Source organism: Haplochromis burtoni, unplaced genomic scaffold (assembly GCF_018398535.1).
Source record: "Haplochromis burtoni strain Fernald_Lab_line unplaced genomic scaffold, NCSU_Asbu1 Contig_35, whole genome shotgun sequence".
NCBI lineage: Eukaryota > Metazoa > Chordata > Actinopteri > Cichliformes > Cichlidae > Haplochromis > Haplochromis burtoni.
Genome location: NW_024582396.1, coordinates 568,380 through 584,162, shown reverse-complemented (window position 1 = coordinate 584,162; position 15,783 = coordinate 568,380). Strand labels below are relative to the sequence as shown.

Sequence of the window (15,783 nt, the reverse complement as noted above, 5' to 3'; positions counted from 1 at the left end):
TTTTACTTAGTTGTCTACACTTTCTGGCCTCATCCTGAGAAGTTTACCCTACAAAGAAAAGTTGTTTGGTGGTGGTCTGGTGCTGGTCTCTTACAGCTGCTTTACGTGTGTAGTACTAACAGCATTGTGTAATACTAACACAAAGACGTAAGATTAGGCACTGTGTCAGCGACGCTGCAAAATAATGTTGTGAATACATTACAGTTATTTTCCAAAAAGTCCCTTTTCACCAGCCCAGCACCAAAGTCATTTCTATTCACCTGAGCCAACTCAGGTGAATAGAAATGAATACATCTGAGGGACAGCTCAGGTTGAGCGGTTTGAGAAAAAAGTACGAGAGGTACATTTCAGATCATTTGGACATATGTTAAATATGGAACTGCTAGGAAATAAAAAAAGAGGAAGACAGAGAAGATTCATGGATGTTATGAAGGAGGACATGAAGAAAGTTGATGGGACAGAGGAGGATGCAAGGGATGGGGTGAGATTGAGGTCACCTCTAAAGGGAGCAGGTGGAAGAAGAAGAACTCAATTAGTTGTTTAACACATTAGTTAATGAAGATAAAATTAAGTTAAGTCAAATCAAGTGGCTATGTAGTCATTTCAGCCATGTACAGTGGTACAGTACACAGTGAAACAAGACAGCGTTCCTCCAAGACAATGGTGCTACATATAATAGACAGTCCACACAGAACTACATGAAGTGCAAGTGTTCAAACATTGAACGATAGAGACACACAACAGTGCAGCAGAAAAGTGCAACAATGGGTTGTGCAAAAAGTACTTGAAGTAATGGGATGTATGAATGTGTGTGTGTTCATGCAGATACGTTTTTGAGCCAGTGACATGAATGAAGGTATGTGTGTTTGTGTCAGTCCAGAACCTGAGTGTTCATGTGTCTGACAGTTTGGGGGAAGGAACTGTTTCACAGTTTGGCATCGAGGGCCTGAATGCTCTGGTACCTTTTGCCAGAAGCCAGCAGGATGAAGAGTGTGTGTGAGGGGTGTGTGCGGTCCTCCACAATGGCGGCTTTGTGGATGGAGCGGGTGTCAGTGATAGAGGGAAGAGAGGTGAGAAGGGGTTAGTGGGAGATGGGCTTTTCTCAGCTTTTGCAGGAAGTAGAGACGCTATTGGGCTTTCGTAGCTATTGAGCTGGTTTTGGGGGACCAGGACAGGTTCTCTGCTTTGGTATTCTGTGAACACCAAGGAATTTGGCGCTCTCAATGAGCTCCACAGAGGATCCAACGATGTTAAGTGGACAGTGATATCTCTGTGCTCTCCTGAAGTCAACAATCATCTCTTTTGTTCTGTCCACATTCAGAGACAGGTTGTTGACTCTACACCAGTCCATTAGCTGTTGCACCTCCTCTCTGTATGCTGACTCGTCTTTCTTGCTGATGAGTCACAGCACAGTCATGTCATCAGCAGACTTGATGATGTGGTTCAAACTGTGCATTGCTGCACAGTCGTGAGTCAGCAGAGTGAACAGCAGTGGGCTGAGCACATAGCCCTGAAGGGCTCCAGTGCTCAGTGTTGTGGTGTTGGAGATGCTGTTACTGATCCAGACTGTCTGAGGTCTCTCCATCAGAAAGTCCAGGATCCAGTTGCAGGGGGCGGCGTGCAGGACCAGCAGGCTCAATTTTCCAATCAGGTGCTGAGAAATGATCGTGTTGAACGCTAAACTGAAATCTATGAACAGCATTTGTACATATGTGTCTTTGTCCAGGTGGGTGAGGCCAGATGTAGGTTGGTGGTAATGGCATCCTCTGTTGACCGGTTGGGGCGATAGTCAGTGGAGTGGCAGCAGGGTCTTAATAAGCCTCATGACGAGCCTCTTGAAGCACTTCATCATGATGGGTGTGAGTGCAACGGGACGGTAGTCACCGAGGCAGGACACAGAGGACTTCTTTGGCACAGGAACGATGATGGTGGCCTTGAGGCAGATTGGGAAGACAGCAGTACTCAGGGAGTATAACACTGTCACTAGTTTATGAGTAGTAGAAATGCAAATAATCATGTCTTTTTCTGCAAAATAGAGTATATAAAGAGTTACAGGACTCTCCCCCAGACCACAGCAGGAGCTTCACACACTGGCTCATACTCATAATACAAGTCAGAGCTTTACATTAAAAATGTTAAGTGTGTTTTCAGAATTGGAGTTTATAGTTGGTTTGGTTGGCAGTTCATGTTTTGCCTCAGCTAAAATTAAATATTTATACTTCCAATAGCATTAACATACTACAGGTCATGAAGAAGACCTTTGTCATTTTCATTGTCAGTGGGCTAAAGAACTTAATTAAAACATTCTAACAGAAATGTAAATGCTGTACTTTGATTCTTTTGATAAACTATGTAACTTGGATACGATGCTGGCGTGACCACAGTGCACACGTGTGATGTTGCTCACAGTGGTCCTGTCACAGGAAAGTAGGACCCAAATGCAGGACTTTCTGAATGGAGATGGTGCGTTTATTTACAATGAAAAGAAACTATAAAACAGTGCCAACAATCCACAGCATCTGTGTTCTCTGAGCGCTCGTTCTTAATCCCCGTGCCGTGATCTGTGGTAAGTGTTTAGTCCTCCTCGGTGCCTTTGTACAACAGTGTGCTGCTCCTGCCACAGGTTTCCACAATCCACCTGGAAACGAGAGAGTCCACAGTGAGTACCGTCCCATCCACCGGCTGACAAAAACACTTTCACCATTCCAACAGGAGAAGTTCAGCGACTACAGTAACTGTGAGCAGGAGCACTGACTATGTTCCTAGTCTAACAATCCTGCGCTGGCTGCCTCTCCGATCCTCTCTTGAGTAGTGTTTCCTTGACGATCCACAACAGGTGGCTGATTGCACCAGGTGTGGCTGGCTCAAAGGCTGAAGACTCTCCAGGCCTGGTATGGCAGCAAAACTCACACACCGCAACACACACACCCAAACACAGAGACAGGGAAACAAGGGACCAGGAGCAGATCACACCAACAACAACAATAAACAATCCACATAGTCAGATAGAAATTATAATATTCATTAAACCCAAGAACAATGCATGAGCCCTGACCCAGGCCCATCAGGTCCATCAACCGCTCAGGGAGTTTGTGTGTTTGCTCAGACACATGAAGAGTTAGAGGGAACATTGTCTGCAGGAAGAGGTGTATTAGACATTCTTATTATCAGAACTGCTGTCTGAGCTCTGTCATACCATCATCTTCATCAGAGCTTTGGCACGCGTCCCTGGAGTTTGGAAGATCCTGAGGTATTCCTCTCTGACATCCTTCAGTGGCAGTTACATAAAGTACATTATATCTTATTAGCATAAATATTGTTCATAATGGGTTGATTTTTATTTTCAAATTAAGAAAAATTGTTGAAAAATGTCCAATTCTTCCCTATTTCCTCCAAGACAAGTGGCCCAATCTTGATGAAACTTTAACTAAACAATGCCTAGGCCACTGTGGGTTATACGCAAATATTTTTATATAAATTCCTCAATCATGTACCATTGACAGTTCAGCTGAGCACCAAAGACAATGTCATAGTATAGGATGGAATGTCAGATCACAATGGTGTCTCACAATGTATCATAATAGCATTGTAACTATGTATGTGTGTTTATGTTGCTATTAAAAAATGGGGTAGTTCAAGACTTTTGCACAATACTGCTATAACTGTTAGATTATTATTTACTTTTTTAATTAACAACAAACAGAATAATTGTGAAATTAACAGCATCCAGACTTGGTGAAGAATTCTCCTGGTAGGCTAAAATCAATGCTGAAGGGACAAATGTTTCTGAATACTTAGGGAGCTCTGGAGTTGGAGGAGGACTCAGATTATCCGTGCACAATGAATTCTCTAAGGAACAGTCACTTATTTGTGGGATTTCTGCATCTTCCTCCTCCTCCACATCTAGACAGCAGGTCTGCTTACAGTTAGAGTCTGAGCATGTCATGCTGTCAGATGCCTTGTCTGTGATTTTTCTGCTGACATTCAAGATGCATTCAAAAATCTCAGTCACATTATACACCATTTGCATAATGCTCATACCTGTCACTGAGTCATGGGTTTGTGGGGTAGGAGCTGGCCCTGTGATACGAGCCAGCGACGTGTTGACTCTTTTAGTAATTTCTGCTGAAAACAGCTTTACTAATATATCCGAGTTGTGGGACTTACCTTGTGCCGTGGACAGGGCTTCACCAAAACAGTGATGAAGGGTGTTTCTGAAGCTGGCTTGAATATTATTTTCTGTTACTCTGCAGCAGCTGCACCCATCCTGCAAACTTACCTTGTCTCCACATGCATGATTGTGCCCCTTGGCAAGAACCTGAGGCTCTACAACCTCCAGGACCAAGGCGCTAATTTCTTCTATAATCGCAGCATGGCACATGTTGGACAACAGAATGACAACTTTTGATCCAGGGTCACCATCGGCTAAGGACGCCCACTGACTAAAAGATGAAAAAAAGATAAATAGTTGAGAAAACAAACATTTAACCAGAGTATATGTGTGTATTAGTGATCATTTTTGCTGCTTGTAAGCTTGATGGCTTTAAATGTGTGACTTACTCCTGTGAAACATCTTTCACATAGGGGGTGATGATTTTTCCAAGATTTTTCAGGGTCAGAAGAGGCAATTTCAAATGCCTGCAATCCAATTCTCCCATTTCCTCCAACATCTAAAAAGAAAAGGCAGTCAGGTTTTTAGAAATCTTTGACACAATAACAAAATGTTCTGCAATGTGATTTTAAAATCGTCACTGTTAAATGCTTTGCACTACAGTTCACTAATGAAATCCAACAACTGATAAGACAAAAATATATGTGTGATATGTCACACTAACAATATACAGTATATTAACAATTTGACTTCACATATTATTTGATAGAGCAATGTACTGAAGGTTATTTTATCAGGAATAAAAGTAATTTATCCAAAAATGCTAAATGCTCAACTTTGTTTTGTTTCCTTCGTTTTTGTTTTTTTTTACCTTATCCGGTTGGAGCAAGGAAATGATTTCCACAGATTTCCTTCTGTTCACTTCATTAAATTCTGTCCTGTCTTTACCGTTTAGCGCAATTGCAAACTGCACGTTTTTCAAATTAGAAAATCAGTTTTTGGCACAACACCTGTTCAGCCAGCCAGAGAACCCCCGGCCGCCCCGCTCTGATCGGTGCCCATGCAATCAACAAAATGTGCTGGCATGATGTCGGGCAACATGGGTGCGAGCAACTTTTTTTTGCCGATGCCCATGATGCGACCCACCACGACGCAGCGCTGGCCAATGTCCATATCAAAAACCGCTGCTGTCTGTACCACATTTTTCTTGTTAAGGTAAAAGGTAAACTGTTCTGCAGTAAATCAATCGACCACCAGATGAAGACAAACACTGTGACCTCCACAAATGAATCTAAATACTTTCTGATTTTGTGACTGTAAATTCATCTTAAATATTAATAACTTATTGTATACTTAAGTATACAGTATTTACACATAAATGTTATAGCTGTTTTTGGCTCGAGTTGTAAACAGAACAAGCACTTCCTGCAGCATTCATCATTCTTGCCAACATTTTGAGGAGTTGTACAGACATGCTGCTTTGTGAAATACTTCTTTTGTTGTGCTTTAAGAATACTTCAGCACCAGCAAAGATTCATTGTACTGTTAATGTTTAACTTCAAATTCTGTTGTGATCAGTATTCGTGGTTTTCAGGGTTTTTATGGCCAAGAACAGTGTTAACGTATACAGAGCAACCTTGACTGAGACTCTCTGTTGTCACTGAGTCCAGATCAGTGCCCTTGTTGTTCAAATGTTAATAAAAAAAAGTGTTCTTGCAACTGCACAGTGATAAACCTGAGATTACTGCCTCTTATCACATAATGTAAATATTCAGCTTTTAGCCTTTTAAATAAAGGCTAAAAATTAAATGGACCCCTTTTACTTTTAAACTAGTGTCAGGTTAAAGGTTGATTATAGTTCTAAAAGACAGCACACACATTATAAACACTCTCAAACTTCAGTTACAGTTTTTCTTTTAAATTTTACATTTAATTTTAATTATTTTTTTTTATGTTGAGGCAGTCAGTGTTCATTGATTACGTTTCAAATTTAACCGCACACAGTCAAAGCATATTTTCAATACCAAATGCCCCCGGCCACTAGAGGGCCTGGACGAAACAAGACAAAAATGTAACTTTCAGTGTTTTCACACACTCAGCTCTTTATAGGACAGCTGTGGCTACAACCATAGCTGCCTCCACCAGTGTGTGAATGTGAGAGTGAATGAATAGTGGCATTGTAAAGCGCTTTGGGTGCCTTGAAAAGCGCTATATCAATCCAATCCATTATTATTATTATTATCATAGAAACACAGATATAAGCATGTTGATACTGTATTAATGTTACTGTGTGAATGTGATTCCTATAAAACCACTTCCCGGGTATTTTATAGCTTAAAGAACTAGAGAAGTGAACTAGAGGAATGTTCCCAATGAAAAATCTAAAGGTCCTGCTGTACTCCATCATTACTTCCCACAATTAGAAAGACAACATCTGACTATATTGCTGGCAGTTCACCCCACTGGCACACAGAAATACCCTGCAGGTGTGTACGAGAAAAGAGCAGCATGAGAGCAGGAAGTGGTTTTCATAGTCAGTTTCCTGTAGCTTTGACAGGAAACTGACTCTTAACTGTCAACAGCTTGTAAACTCTCAGGTAGCTGATACCACATGGATACTTATGTTTATTTCTCACAGATATCAGTTTAGTGGTCTTACTAAAAAAGTAAGACTGGGTCCAGAGTCTTCCATACAATATTTTTCACGTATATTTGACAAAAAAGATGTTGTCCTTGGTGGTTTATTTCATTCAAGTTACCAAGAAAATGAATCTTATTAACTGTATAGGGACTGGTGATTTATTAGATTCATTAAATATCTTCATATTACACATCTTGCCTAATATTGTCTCACGATGGATTTCTACTACTTTGTAACATGCAAAACCACATTTCCCTTGCTCATAATGTGACAGACTGAATCTGACAAGTAGGCTTCCTTTGAGGTCAAGGTGGACAACCTAAAACACACATTTTATTATAACATCTGTGGACATTTCTTTGAGTTTCACACAAATTGAATGCAGATTTGTTTTATTTTTTTTGACAGAACAGGAAGAACAGATGACAGGAAGTATTAAATGAAAACACTGAACTTCTCTGTGTCATTTCATGAGGAAGCCAACAGCCCAGAGAGATGGGAGTAGTGCAGCAGCACAGCAACCACAGGCAGAGCAGCTAAGTCGCGTGTTGTTGATCAACGTTTTTGCAAGACAGGAAATGAGAAACAGACAGTTAGAGGAGATACAGACTACGCTGTCTTCCTTTCGCACACGCAGCAATCTCCAAAGCGGCGGTAAATTAAGAGGGAGACAGGTGAATTCTCTTGTGAAGGTTTTTGATGCGACCTTAAAAAACAGAGAGAATTTTAGTTACACCCTAAAAGTGTGAAATGGGCACTGAGGAGAAAGATCCAGAGCCTGCAGCTCAGCCAGCATCAAAGGAGCAGGGATCACCTGAGAAGGAAAATGAGCCTCCACAAACATCTGAGACCAGCGACCCTCTCAACACATACAAGTGGCATACTGGCTCCAAGGGAACCCTCAATGAGCAGAAAGAAGAAGGAGAAGGAACGCCGGCATCCTCCACATCCACCATGGAAAAAATTCAGAAGGCCTCTAGCAACAAGTGGAGCAAGATGCAAAACTGGCGCAAGGCCTTGAGCGAGGACCCCGGAGAAAAGAATTCATCCAATGGGAAAAGCAGTGATGCAGCCAAGCCTGAAAAAGCCTCCGGAGGAACAAGAAAGAACCCCTTCAGGAGGGCTCTGTCCGAGCCTCCTGGGTCGCTGTTTGCAGCCCTCTCCACTGCCAATTCGGCTCACGCAGGTTCATCCTCTGCTGCAGCCACTTCTGCTGGCACAGAAGCCTCGGGGGCTGCCTCCAGTGACCCCTCACAGAAAGGGGGCGGAGGGGCACTTTTTAAAAAATATCTTCGGAGTGTGTCCCAGAAGCTCAAGAAGCCAAAGCTACAGCCCCGCAACAGCACGCCATCCCTTGCAGGTAAGACTACTACAACAAAAGTACAGCGTACACACAAAGCCCTGCGCATTAAGGTCATTACTCAATCCAAATATTATGTGAAATATCAGAAAATGTTTCCTATTTCCTATTTGCGATCACACGATTTGTGATTTCCTGTTAAGTAGGTAGGACCATTTAATAACACTCAGCAGTATGAGTGGTATGGGTGACCTCTGTCAAAAGTGCATCTGGAAATTTCATCTGCAATGTTACTATTAAGACTATTTTAGCATCTGGCTCAGTATTAAATACACGTAGAAATAATTAAAGAGAGAAGCTGAGAATTTAAATAGGCTTACATTATGTTAAAATACATTATAAATATAAATCATTTATAAATCACAAGTAAAAGAGTGGATCTCAGAAATGTTACAGGTTATGAAAGTGATGAAAGAGTTAAATACAGCCAAACACCACTGAATGACTTTGACACTTCCAAAAATATCTTAAACATCAGCAAACAATTTAAACAAAATGTTGTAAAGATATTTGAGCCATTACCCAGTAAGCTAAATGATAGTGTGACCTCGGATATTGTGACAAATCTGATGTCTATTGATGGCTATTTAAAGTCCCCTAACCTCAAGAAAGCTCTTTTAGAAGATTTGTAGATGCAACATTTACATCCTCAAATAAACAGTAAAAAATGATCAGTACAAAGACAAAAGGAAAGTCTGTAACTGTTGGAATATTTTCTAAACAAACAGTAAGTATTATAGGCCGGGATTAAAACATTAGTAGTAGCAGCAGTAGTGGTAGTAGTAGTAAATCTGTGAGGCAAGTGTGGAGTCATTGGACAAGCTTAAAATCTAAGCCCTGCGCCCTTCAAGTCTATGTTTAAGGGCTCTCTCCTTGTAGGTAACAGATTTCTCTCCTTCTAAAAAGCAGAACCCAGACAATCGTCATTATCTCATTTCAGACATGAATCATTGCGAGACCAAAACCGCCAAAACAGCAGAGAAATGACCCAGAAATTCAAAGTAACTGAAGAACTGCAAACCAGCACCCACACTTAACTAGATTCACTAACCAACTTCCCCAGCGCTGAGAAACAAATGCATACTAAGAGGTACATGGCTAAAAATGTACAGCAACATAATGTGTTGTTGTGACACAGAAGTGTCTGTGCCCCTTATATGAAAATGGTAGGCAAATCCAACCAGAAGCCTACCTGCTGTTCAGATACAAAATATGAACTCTAGTCAGATTTGCACGCGTTCCTGTACTTGTGCAGAAACTAAAAAGGAGTGTCCTCAGACAGCTAATACAAATGAAGTCTGAAAATTTGTCTAATGACATCAGAAACTTCAATCCACCTCAGGACAGATTCAAATAGTTGTACCTATACTGAAGTTCTCTAGACGTCTTTCATCTCAGCTGACAGGAAGTGAGAGAAACATCTGCAACACACACAGACAGATCATGCAGGTGTGAGCCAAATGAGGCATGGCTGCATGAAGAAGATACCATATTTTATTATTAAAAAGAACAAGAAGAAAATATAATTGCTTTAAAAAACAAGCATTACTTTCCTGCCACGTTCTGCTCTCCTGGGCTTTTATGCATATTTTAGTGATGCAATATTATCTTTATGTTCTGCTGGCGTTTCAAGAACAGCATATACTTGATAGTAAGATAATGTAAGCATTAAGACGACATAAAAGCACAATGGATGTTGACATCGAGTAAAAAAAAAAAAAAGACACAATAAACCTAACGACAGCCCACAGGATGTGCGCAGGCCTTCATGGCGTGTAATAAAAAAGAGAGACCAATTGCGTCAGTGGCCAAGGCAACACCTCAAATGGGAGTGGCCAATCGCTGTGTGAGATAAGTGTTATTACCAAAAATCAAAAACAAACCAGCCCGGCAGCATACGCCTCCAGTTAAACAGTATCTGTACATCATAAACAATTTACTGTCAGTTCTTCAAAGTGAGAGAAATCAGCACATATTTAGCACGTGATTACATGTGTATACTGACCTTACATGATTGATCAGTATCAAAATGTGTTTGTCTGTGCAACGTTTACTTGAATTGCAGGTTTGAATGAGGTTGTGCCGACACCAGCCGGACCCTGCGAACTCTCAAGACTGCAATGGGTCCCGCCTCAGGAGGTCCCCTTATGGGACATCAGCAACTGTTGCCTGGAAGATGGGCAGATTCTCATTTCCCCAGAGGAAGAGGTACCCACAGATAACAGCATGTTATTTACACTGATTTCAAATCATGTTGTCATAACCACGGAGAGTAAAAAATGCCCGTTTTTGTGTGTCCGTCTTAGCCAACAATGTGGACTCGAAACCGTGTCAGCAGCTGCTTGTCCAACCTCAGCATGCAGAACCTTGTAGACATTGACACAGGTCCGTATACACACGCAAAGCAAACAAAATGATGTGCAGATTAAAATGCAATGAAGAAAAATCATCAAACACCCCCCAGCTTAACTGTTACTGACATCAGCGATGACTATTGCACTATTTCCGCAGAAGACACAGAGGAAATAGCTAAATGTTTGTTCGTGGCAATGTCTGTAAGATCGCTTCCTCTGTGTTTTTTTTCCCTCTGGGGAAGATAGCATCAAGACAGGGTTTTAGCAGTCCAATGAAAACTCGCAGAAAGACAGAGCGAGATGATATAGTCGGTATCTTCCATCCATGCAGTTTAGATATTTTGCTTAGAAGAGTGGAGGTGCTGCACTGTGGAGGTGTTCGATTCTGCACCGACTGGCTGGGTGACTCAATCGGCTCTTTTGAAGACGACAGAAAGGAAATGATAAAGACACAGAGACTGAAGTAACAGGGCTTTTGCACACACCTCTGGACTAAATGATAGGATTTAAACGCTGGATTGTTTGTGGTGGGAATTTGGGTAAGCAGCGAAAAGGAAATCGGACACCTGTGTAATCTTGTAATTAAACACATCAATATCGCTGAGTATAAATAAGCAAAAGAGGATATCATGATCTCCAGTTAGAGATATCAATTTTCTGACTTAAAGGTTAAAATGTTCACACAAAACAGGAAAAATCAAAATGGGAACATTTACGTTTGTTCTATGTAAAGCTGCAGTACACTATGTGTTACTTAGTGACATATGTGCAACTTTACTGAGATAGGTCTAGCTATCGGATTACAGCTATAAACCACATCCTGAACTGGCTCATCTGAACCCATCTGGAAATATTAAAACTTTTTGCTTGATGTTTTTGAGAGTCTTCAGTAGAAGTTATTTGTGTTAGATGAGTGAAAAAACACTCATCTAACTGCTTGAAAATTAGTCATAAGATGGTGTGCATAACTACTTATTTTACTGCTTTGTTTTCATATCAGCAAAAAATCACAGGTTATTTAACCCCAGGTGCTCTCATATGACCTGGAAGTCACTTACCGTAATGGAACTTTGCCAATTTTAATTGTATTAATATTCGTGCTATTCCTGCTTCACCAGCACACAATATCTGCTCTAAAGTTAGCCTGCCAACCATTTGATTTGATGCCTGGAAACAACTGACTCACAAAAAGGAAGAAATATGTAGAAGTACTGACCACAAACTCTAAATGGAAACAATGAGTACTGCCTATAATTTCATTTAGTTAAGCCAACTTGTCCTGCCAACACTAATGAAAAACTGACAGAGAATTCCATTTTCATCCCAATCCCTAGAATGCAGCCCCGACCATGGGGGCCAGCTTGGTCCTCGACCAAAGGCTCAAGATGGCGGTGTGAGGGTGAGTGCAGTATGCGCCAGAGACAATCTTTGCGCTAGTTTTCCTTTTCCTGTTGATACAACACATAATTGCTCAAATGCACTGTGTTTGCATTCTTCACCCGTAGGGACTGATCAAGCGACGTCTTGAGAACAAAGCCAAGAGGAATAGCAACACCCAGCTAAACCAACAGGGACTTAACAAAGGACGCAGGTAAAGTGCACTGCTGTGTTTTTCAAAGCAGATATACTGCACTCCATATCCACCTTTGGTCTAAAGTAACTTCTCTTATTGTCTTTCATAATTTAAGGCCAAACTCTTATCTTCAAAAAACCCTGCCTATAATTCATCTATCATGTTCTTAATCACTTCTTCAACAATAGACTAACTGATCAGTTTCATAGTAAACCTCACTAAAGGTCCAAGAAGCTTGCAAAGAAAGCAACTGGACGTCTTTAAGTTTTGGAAACTTAAAAGAGTTCAGCATGACCTGGTTGACCTGGTTGAGAGAGAACCTACACACACATAAAACCTCACTAAAGAATAATTCAAACATGTTGCAAATAAAACTTTGCAAGATGTTCTTTTTAAAAACAACCACAGTGTTAATGTAATGTGTCGATGGCAAAACAACCTGCAGGTAGTGAAAGTGTACATTGTGAGTACCTTTGACAAATCTCCATCTCCTTTTTGTGACTGAATTCTTCCACTGTGTTTAATTTTAAGGCTCTATGAATCCCGAGAGTCTGTGTCAATTCCAGTCAGTCCAGTGGGGACACTAGATCTGAGTGCAGACACCAGCACCGTCATCAGACCGGTCCACAGCTCCATTCTGGGGGAGAAGTACTGCTTTGAGGTAGACTTTAAAGGGCACTCCCATAGATTCGAGTACCGTAAAGTATTCCAGTACCGCTAACTGTTAGTTTCAATGTGCTATAGGTGATAAACTCTGAGAACACCCACTGCTTCGGCTGCTCCTCGGCTGCTGAACGTGACCGCTGGATTGAAGATCTGAGACGAGCTGCACAGCCCAACAAGGTGAGCTTTCAGCCGCCGGTCCCACCGGTCACGCAATATTCAAATTGTGTTGTGCTACTAATAACATTCATTATATTCACAGGACAACATCGAGCGCACAGAGAACTCGCTGAGTCTGTGGGTTAATGAAGCCAAGGATCTGCCACCCAAAAAGCGTTATTACTGTGAGGTACACCTGGATGGCACCTTGTTCGCCCGCACGACCAGCAGAGCTGTTGGCAAGCTCCCAAACCGTTCCAGCCTGGCAGCAGATGGCTCCGCTGGGTCTTCGGGAGGCCTGGGGGCCAGTGGAGGTGCGACTGGAGGGTGCCAACTGTTCTGGGGAGAATTCTTTGAGCTCGACAACCTGCCTTGTATCTCCCAAATCAGTCTGCACCTCTTCAGGGAAGAAGACCCCAAGAAAAAGCGGCATTCCCGAGACGACTTCAGTCTACACCCTCTGGGAAGCGTGACCATACCTCTAGCTGACATTCGAGGGAGGACCTATCAGGAGAAGTGGTACCCCATCACTCCATATAAGGCGTCAGGCTCAGCAGGGAACAAAGAAGCTCTGGGGCCGCAGGCTTCACTTCGCATCAAGGCCCGTTTCCAGAACTTGCAAGTTCTGCCGATGGAGAAATATAAAGAGTTTGCCGAGTATGTGACTGTGGATTATGTAGAAATGTGCAGAAACTTGGAGCCACTTCTGAATGTGAAGGAGAAGGAAGAGCTGGCAGGAGCTCTGGTCCACGTACTCCAGAGCATCGGCAAGGCCAAGGTAAAGAATGAGATTAAATGTAAAAAATTTTTAATGCAATTTATGAATCGAATTTTCTTTTTTCACAATATGTATCAAAAATACAACCAGAAGCATATTCAGAAGTAAGTTTTTATTCCTTAGGAATTCCTCATTGATTTGGGCAACGATGAGGTGGAGCGTCTTGGAGAAAAAGAAGCAATGATCTTCAGAGAGAACACACTGGCCACTAAAGCTATAGATGAATATATGAAGCTGGTTGGTCAGAAGTACCTCATCGACACACTAGGTAGGGCAGATCAGTCGTAAAGGTGGCTGCTTGTATTCAATCGTACTGGGTTTTCCTGAACTCTATGCTTTCTTTTCAATGCAGGAGAATTTATCAACCGTCTATATGCATCAACCGAGAACTGTGAAGTTGACCCTCGTAAATGTCCTGCGGCTGAACTGTCAAGCAACCAGAAGCACTTGAGGGAAACCTGTGAGGAGGTGGTGCAGAAGATCATTGAGCTCCATGGGTGAGAGAAATCAGCTTAACATACAATAAATGATTTGGGCATCTCTCACATTCAGAGATCTCATACTTGACATGCTTCTTTCCACTAGGCCTTTTCCTGAAGAGTTAAACAGGATCTTCTCCAGCTGGGTGGAGGTGTGTGAAGACCAGGGCAAACCGGAGATTGGCCATCGGCTCATCTCTGCTTCCCTCTTCCTTCGTTTCTTGTGTCCTGCTATCCTCAGTCCTTCCCTTTTTGGTCTGACGCAACCGTACCCGGAGCCAAACACCCTGCGTACCCTTACGCTGACAGCCAAAGTCATCCAGAATCTGGCCAACTTCACCTTGTCAGTAGTTTATGTCACGTTTGTGCATTTGTTCCTGAGCAGATTGTTTGCTTTTGTTTGTTTGTTTGTTTTGGCATACTGAAAGACATAATCTGGGAATATGGATAAAGATATTTTTTTGTTGCACATGTACAATAACAATAAAGGGCCTGAAATAAATACCTAAAGTAAATTAAATTTGTTGTTCTTACTTAGGTTCGGGGAAAAGGAGGAGTACATGCTCTTCATGAATGAATTCCTGGAGCAGCACTGGGATGGAATGAGAGGCTTCCTACAAACGGTGTCGAGTGGAGACACTGAGATTGCAATGACATCCTTTGATGGCTATGTGGATTTGCCTCTGCGTTTGGCTGTGCTCCATGGACTGCTGGTGGACATCATCTACCAGAAGGACCAGGTAGGAAGGCAAACATTAGTCCAGTTTGGTAGTTAGTTTTAAAGGAATTGCGTGACTTTTGTATTGCATGGCTCCACTAGCTAGCTTAACCACAGTGGAAGACAATTTATAAGCAGCTATCAGGGGGATACTTATAATTATAGAGTTTATATGAAGATTTCATTTTATTTATTTATTTATTTATAAAGCACATTTAATAACAACAGGGAGTTGACCAAAGTGCTGTACAAAATAACAATTAAACAATGACATTAACAACAACAACAGGTAAGAAAATTAAAAGAAAATTAGGATAAAAGAATTGGTAACTCTCATACAGTTTCGAAAGCCAGAGTAAAAAAATATGTTTTAAGATGCGATTTAAAAAGAGTAACAGTTGGGGCCTTTCTAATGTGGAGAGGTAGATCATTCCACATTTTCGGTGCCAAAACCGCAAATGCCTGATCTCCTCTATGAACCATCCTAGACTTATGTAAGGTAAGGAGCAGGTGATCACTTGGTCGAAGGGCTCTAGAGGGCGTATAAAGCTGCAAAAGGTCAGACAAATAGTCCGGTGCCTGGCCATTTAGCACTTTATAAGTCAAAAGTAAGATTTTGAATTTAATTCTAAAACGCACTGGAAGCCAATGAAGGGAAGCAAGCACCGGAGTAATATGTTCTTCACACGAGTCAAAAGGAGAGCTGCAGCATTCTGTACAAGCTGGACTGACTGACACCCACATATAGATCACTTCAGTTATACATGGTGTACTCACGCACTAATTCCACCCTTTAAGATTGTGTTGACAAGATGGAGGCTGTACAGGACAAAAAGCTTTTGCTGTGGCCCCCAAGTGGACTATGGGGGTACTGCAGATAAAGTTACAAGAATGACATAAATAGCTGGATATTATTAGAAGATATAATTTTTTATTTTTCTGACACC

The 15,783-nt window shown here is 41.6% G+C and overlaps 1 protein-coding gene and 1 long non-coding RNA gene across 5 annotated transcripts in view; one reads left to right on the top strand and one right to left on the bottom strand.

Moving 5' to 3' along the window:
• Window positions 1-2,461: 2,461 nt before the first annotated feature.
• LOC121814305 lies at window positions 2,462-10,178 on the bottom strand. 3 transcript variants are annotated; one of them, XR_006054265.1, is made up of 4 exons: window positions 9,476-10,178; window positions 4,561-4,670; window positions 2,756-4,442; window positions 2,462-2,638 (listed from the first exon to the last, which is right to left on the bottom strand). It is a non-coding gene; the product is annotated as an uncharacterized LOC121814305 (long non-coding RNA). The 3 variants fall into 3 exon arrangements; XR_006054266.1 differs by having other exon boundaries at window positions 2,462-4,442; window positions 9,476-9,533; window positions 9,662-10,178; XR_006054264.1 differs by having other exon boundaries at window positions 2,462-4,442.
• rasal3 (RAS protein activator like 3) overlaps window positions 7,224-15,783 on the top strand; it is a 13,468-nt gene continuing 4,908 nt past the window's right edge. Inside the window, exons 1-12 of one of the 2 annotated variants that reach the window (XM_014332620.2) lie at window positions 7,224-8,112; window positions 10,178-10,320; window positions 10,419-10,497; window positions 11,801-11,865; window positions 11,972-12,057; window positions 12,571-12,700; window positions 12,784-12,882; window positions 12,965-13,639; window positions 13,763-13,907; window positions 13,992-14,136; window positions 14,225-14,461; window positions 14,657-14,858. In XM_014332620.2, the coding sequence (XP_014188106.1) occupies window positions 7,503-8,112; window positions 10,178-10,320; window positions 10,419-10,497; window positions 11,801-11,865; window positions 11,972-12,057; window positions 12,571-12,700; window positions 12,784-12,882; window positions 12,965-13,639; window positions 13,763-13,907; window positions 13,992-14,136; window positions 14,225-14,461; window positions 14,657-14,858 (2,616 nt within the window). In that variant the 5' untranslated portion in view covers window positions 7,224-7,502. Of the gene's footprint in view, window positions 8,113-10,177; window positions 10,321-10,418; window positions 11,006-11,800; window positions 11,866-11,971; window positions 12,058-12,570; window positions 12,701-12,783; window positions 12,883-12,964; window positions 13,640-13,762; window positions 13,908-13,991; window positions 14,137-14,224; window positions 14,462-14,656; window positions 14,859-15,783 lie in introns of those variants that run through there. The other variant, XM_014332621.2, reaches the window with a different exon arrangement.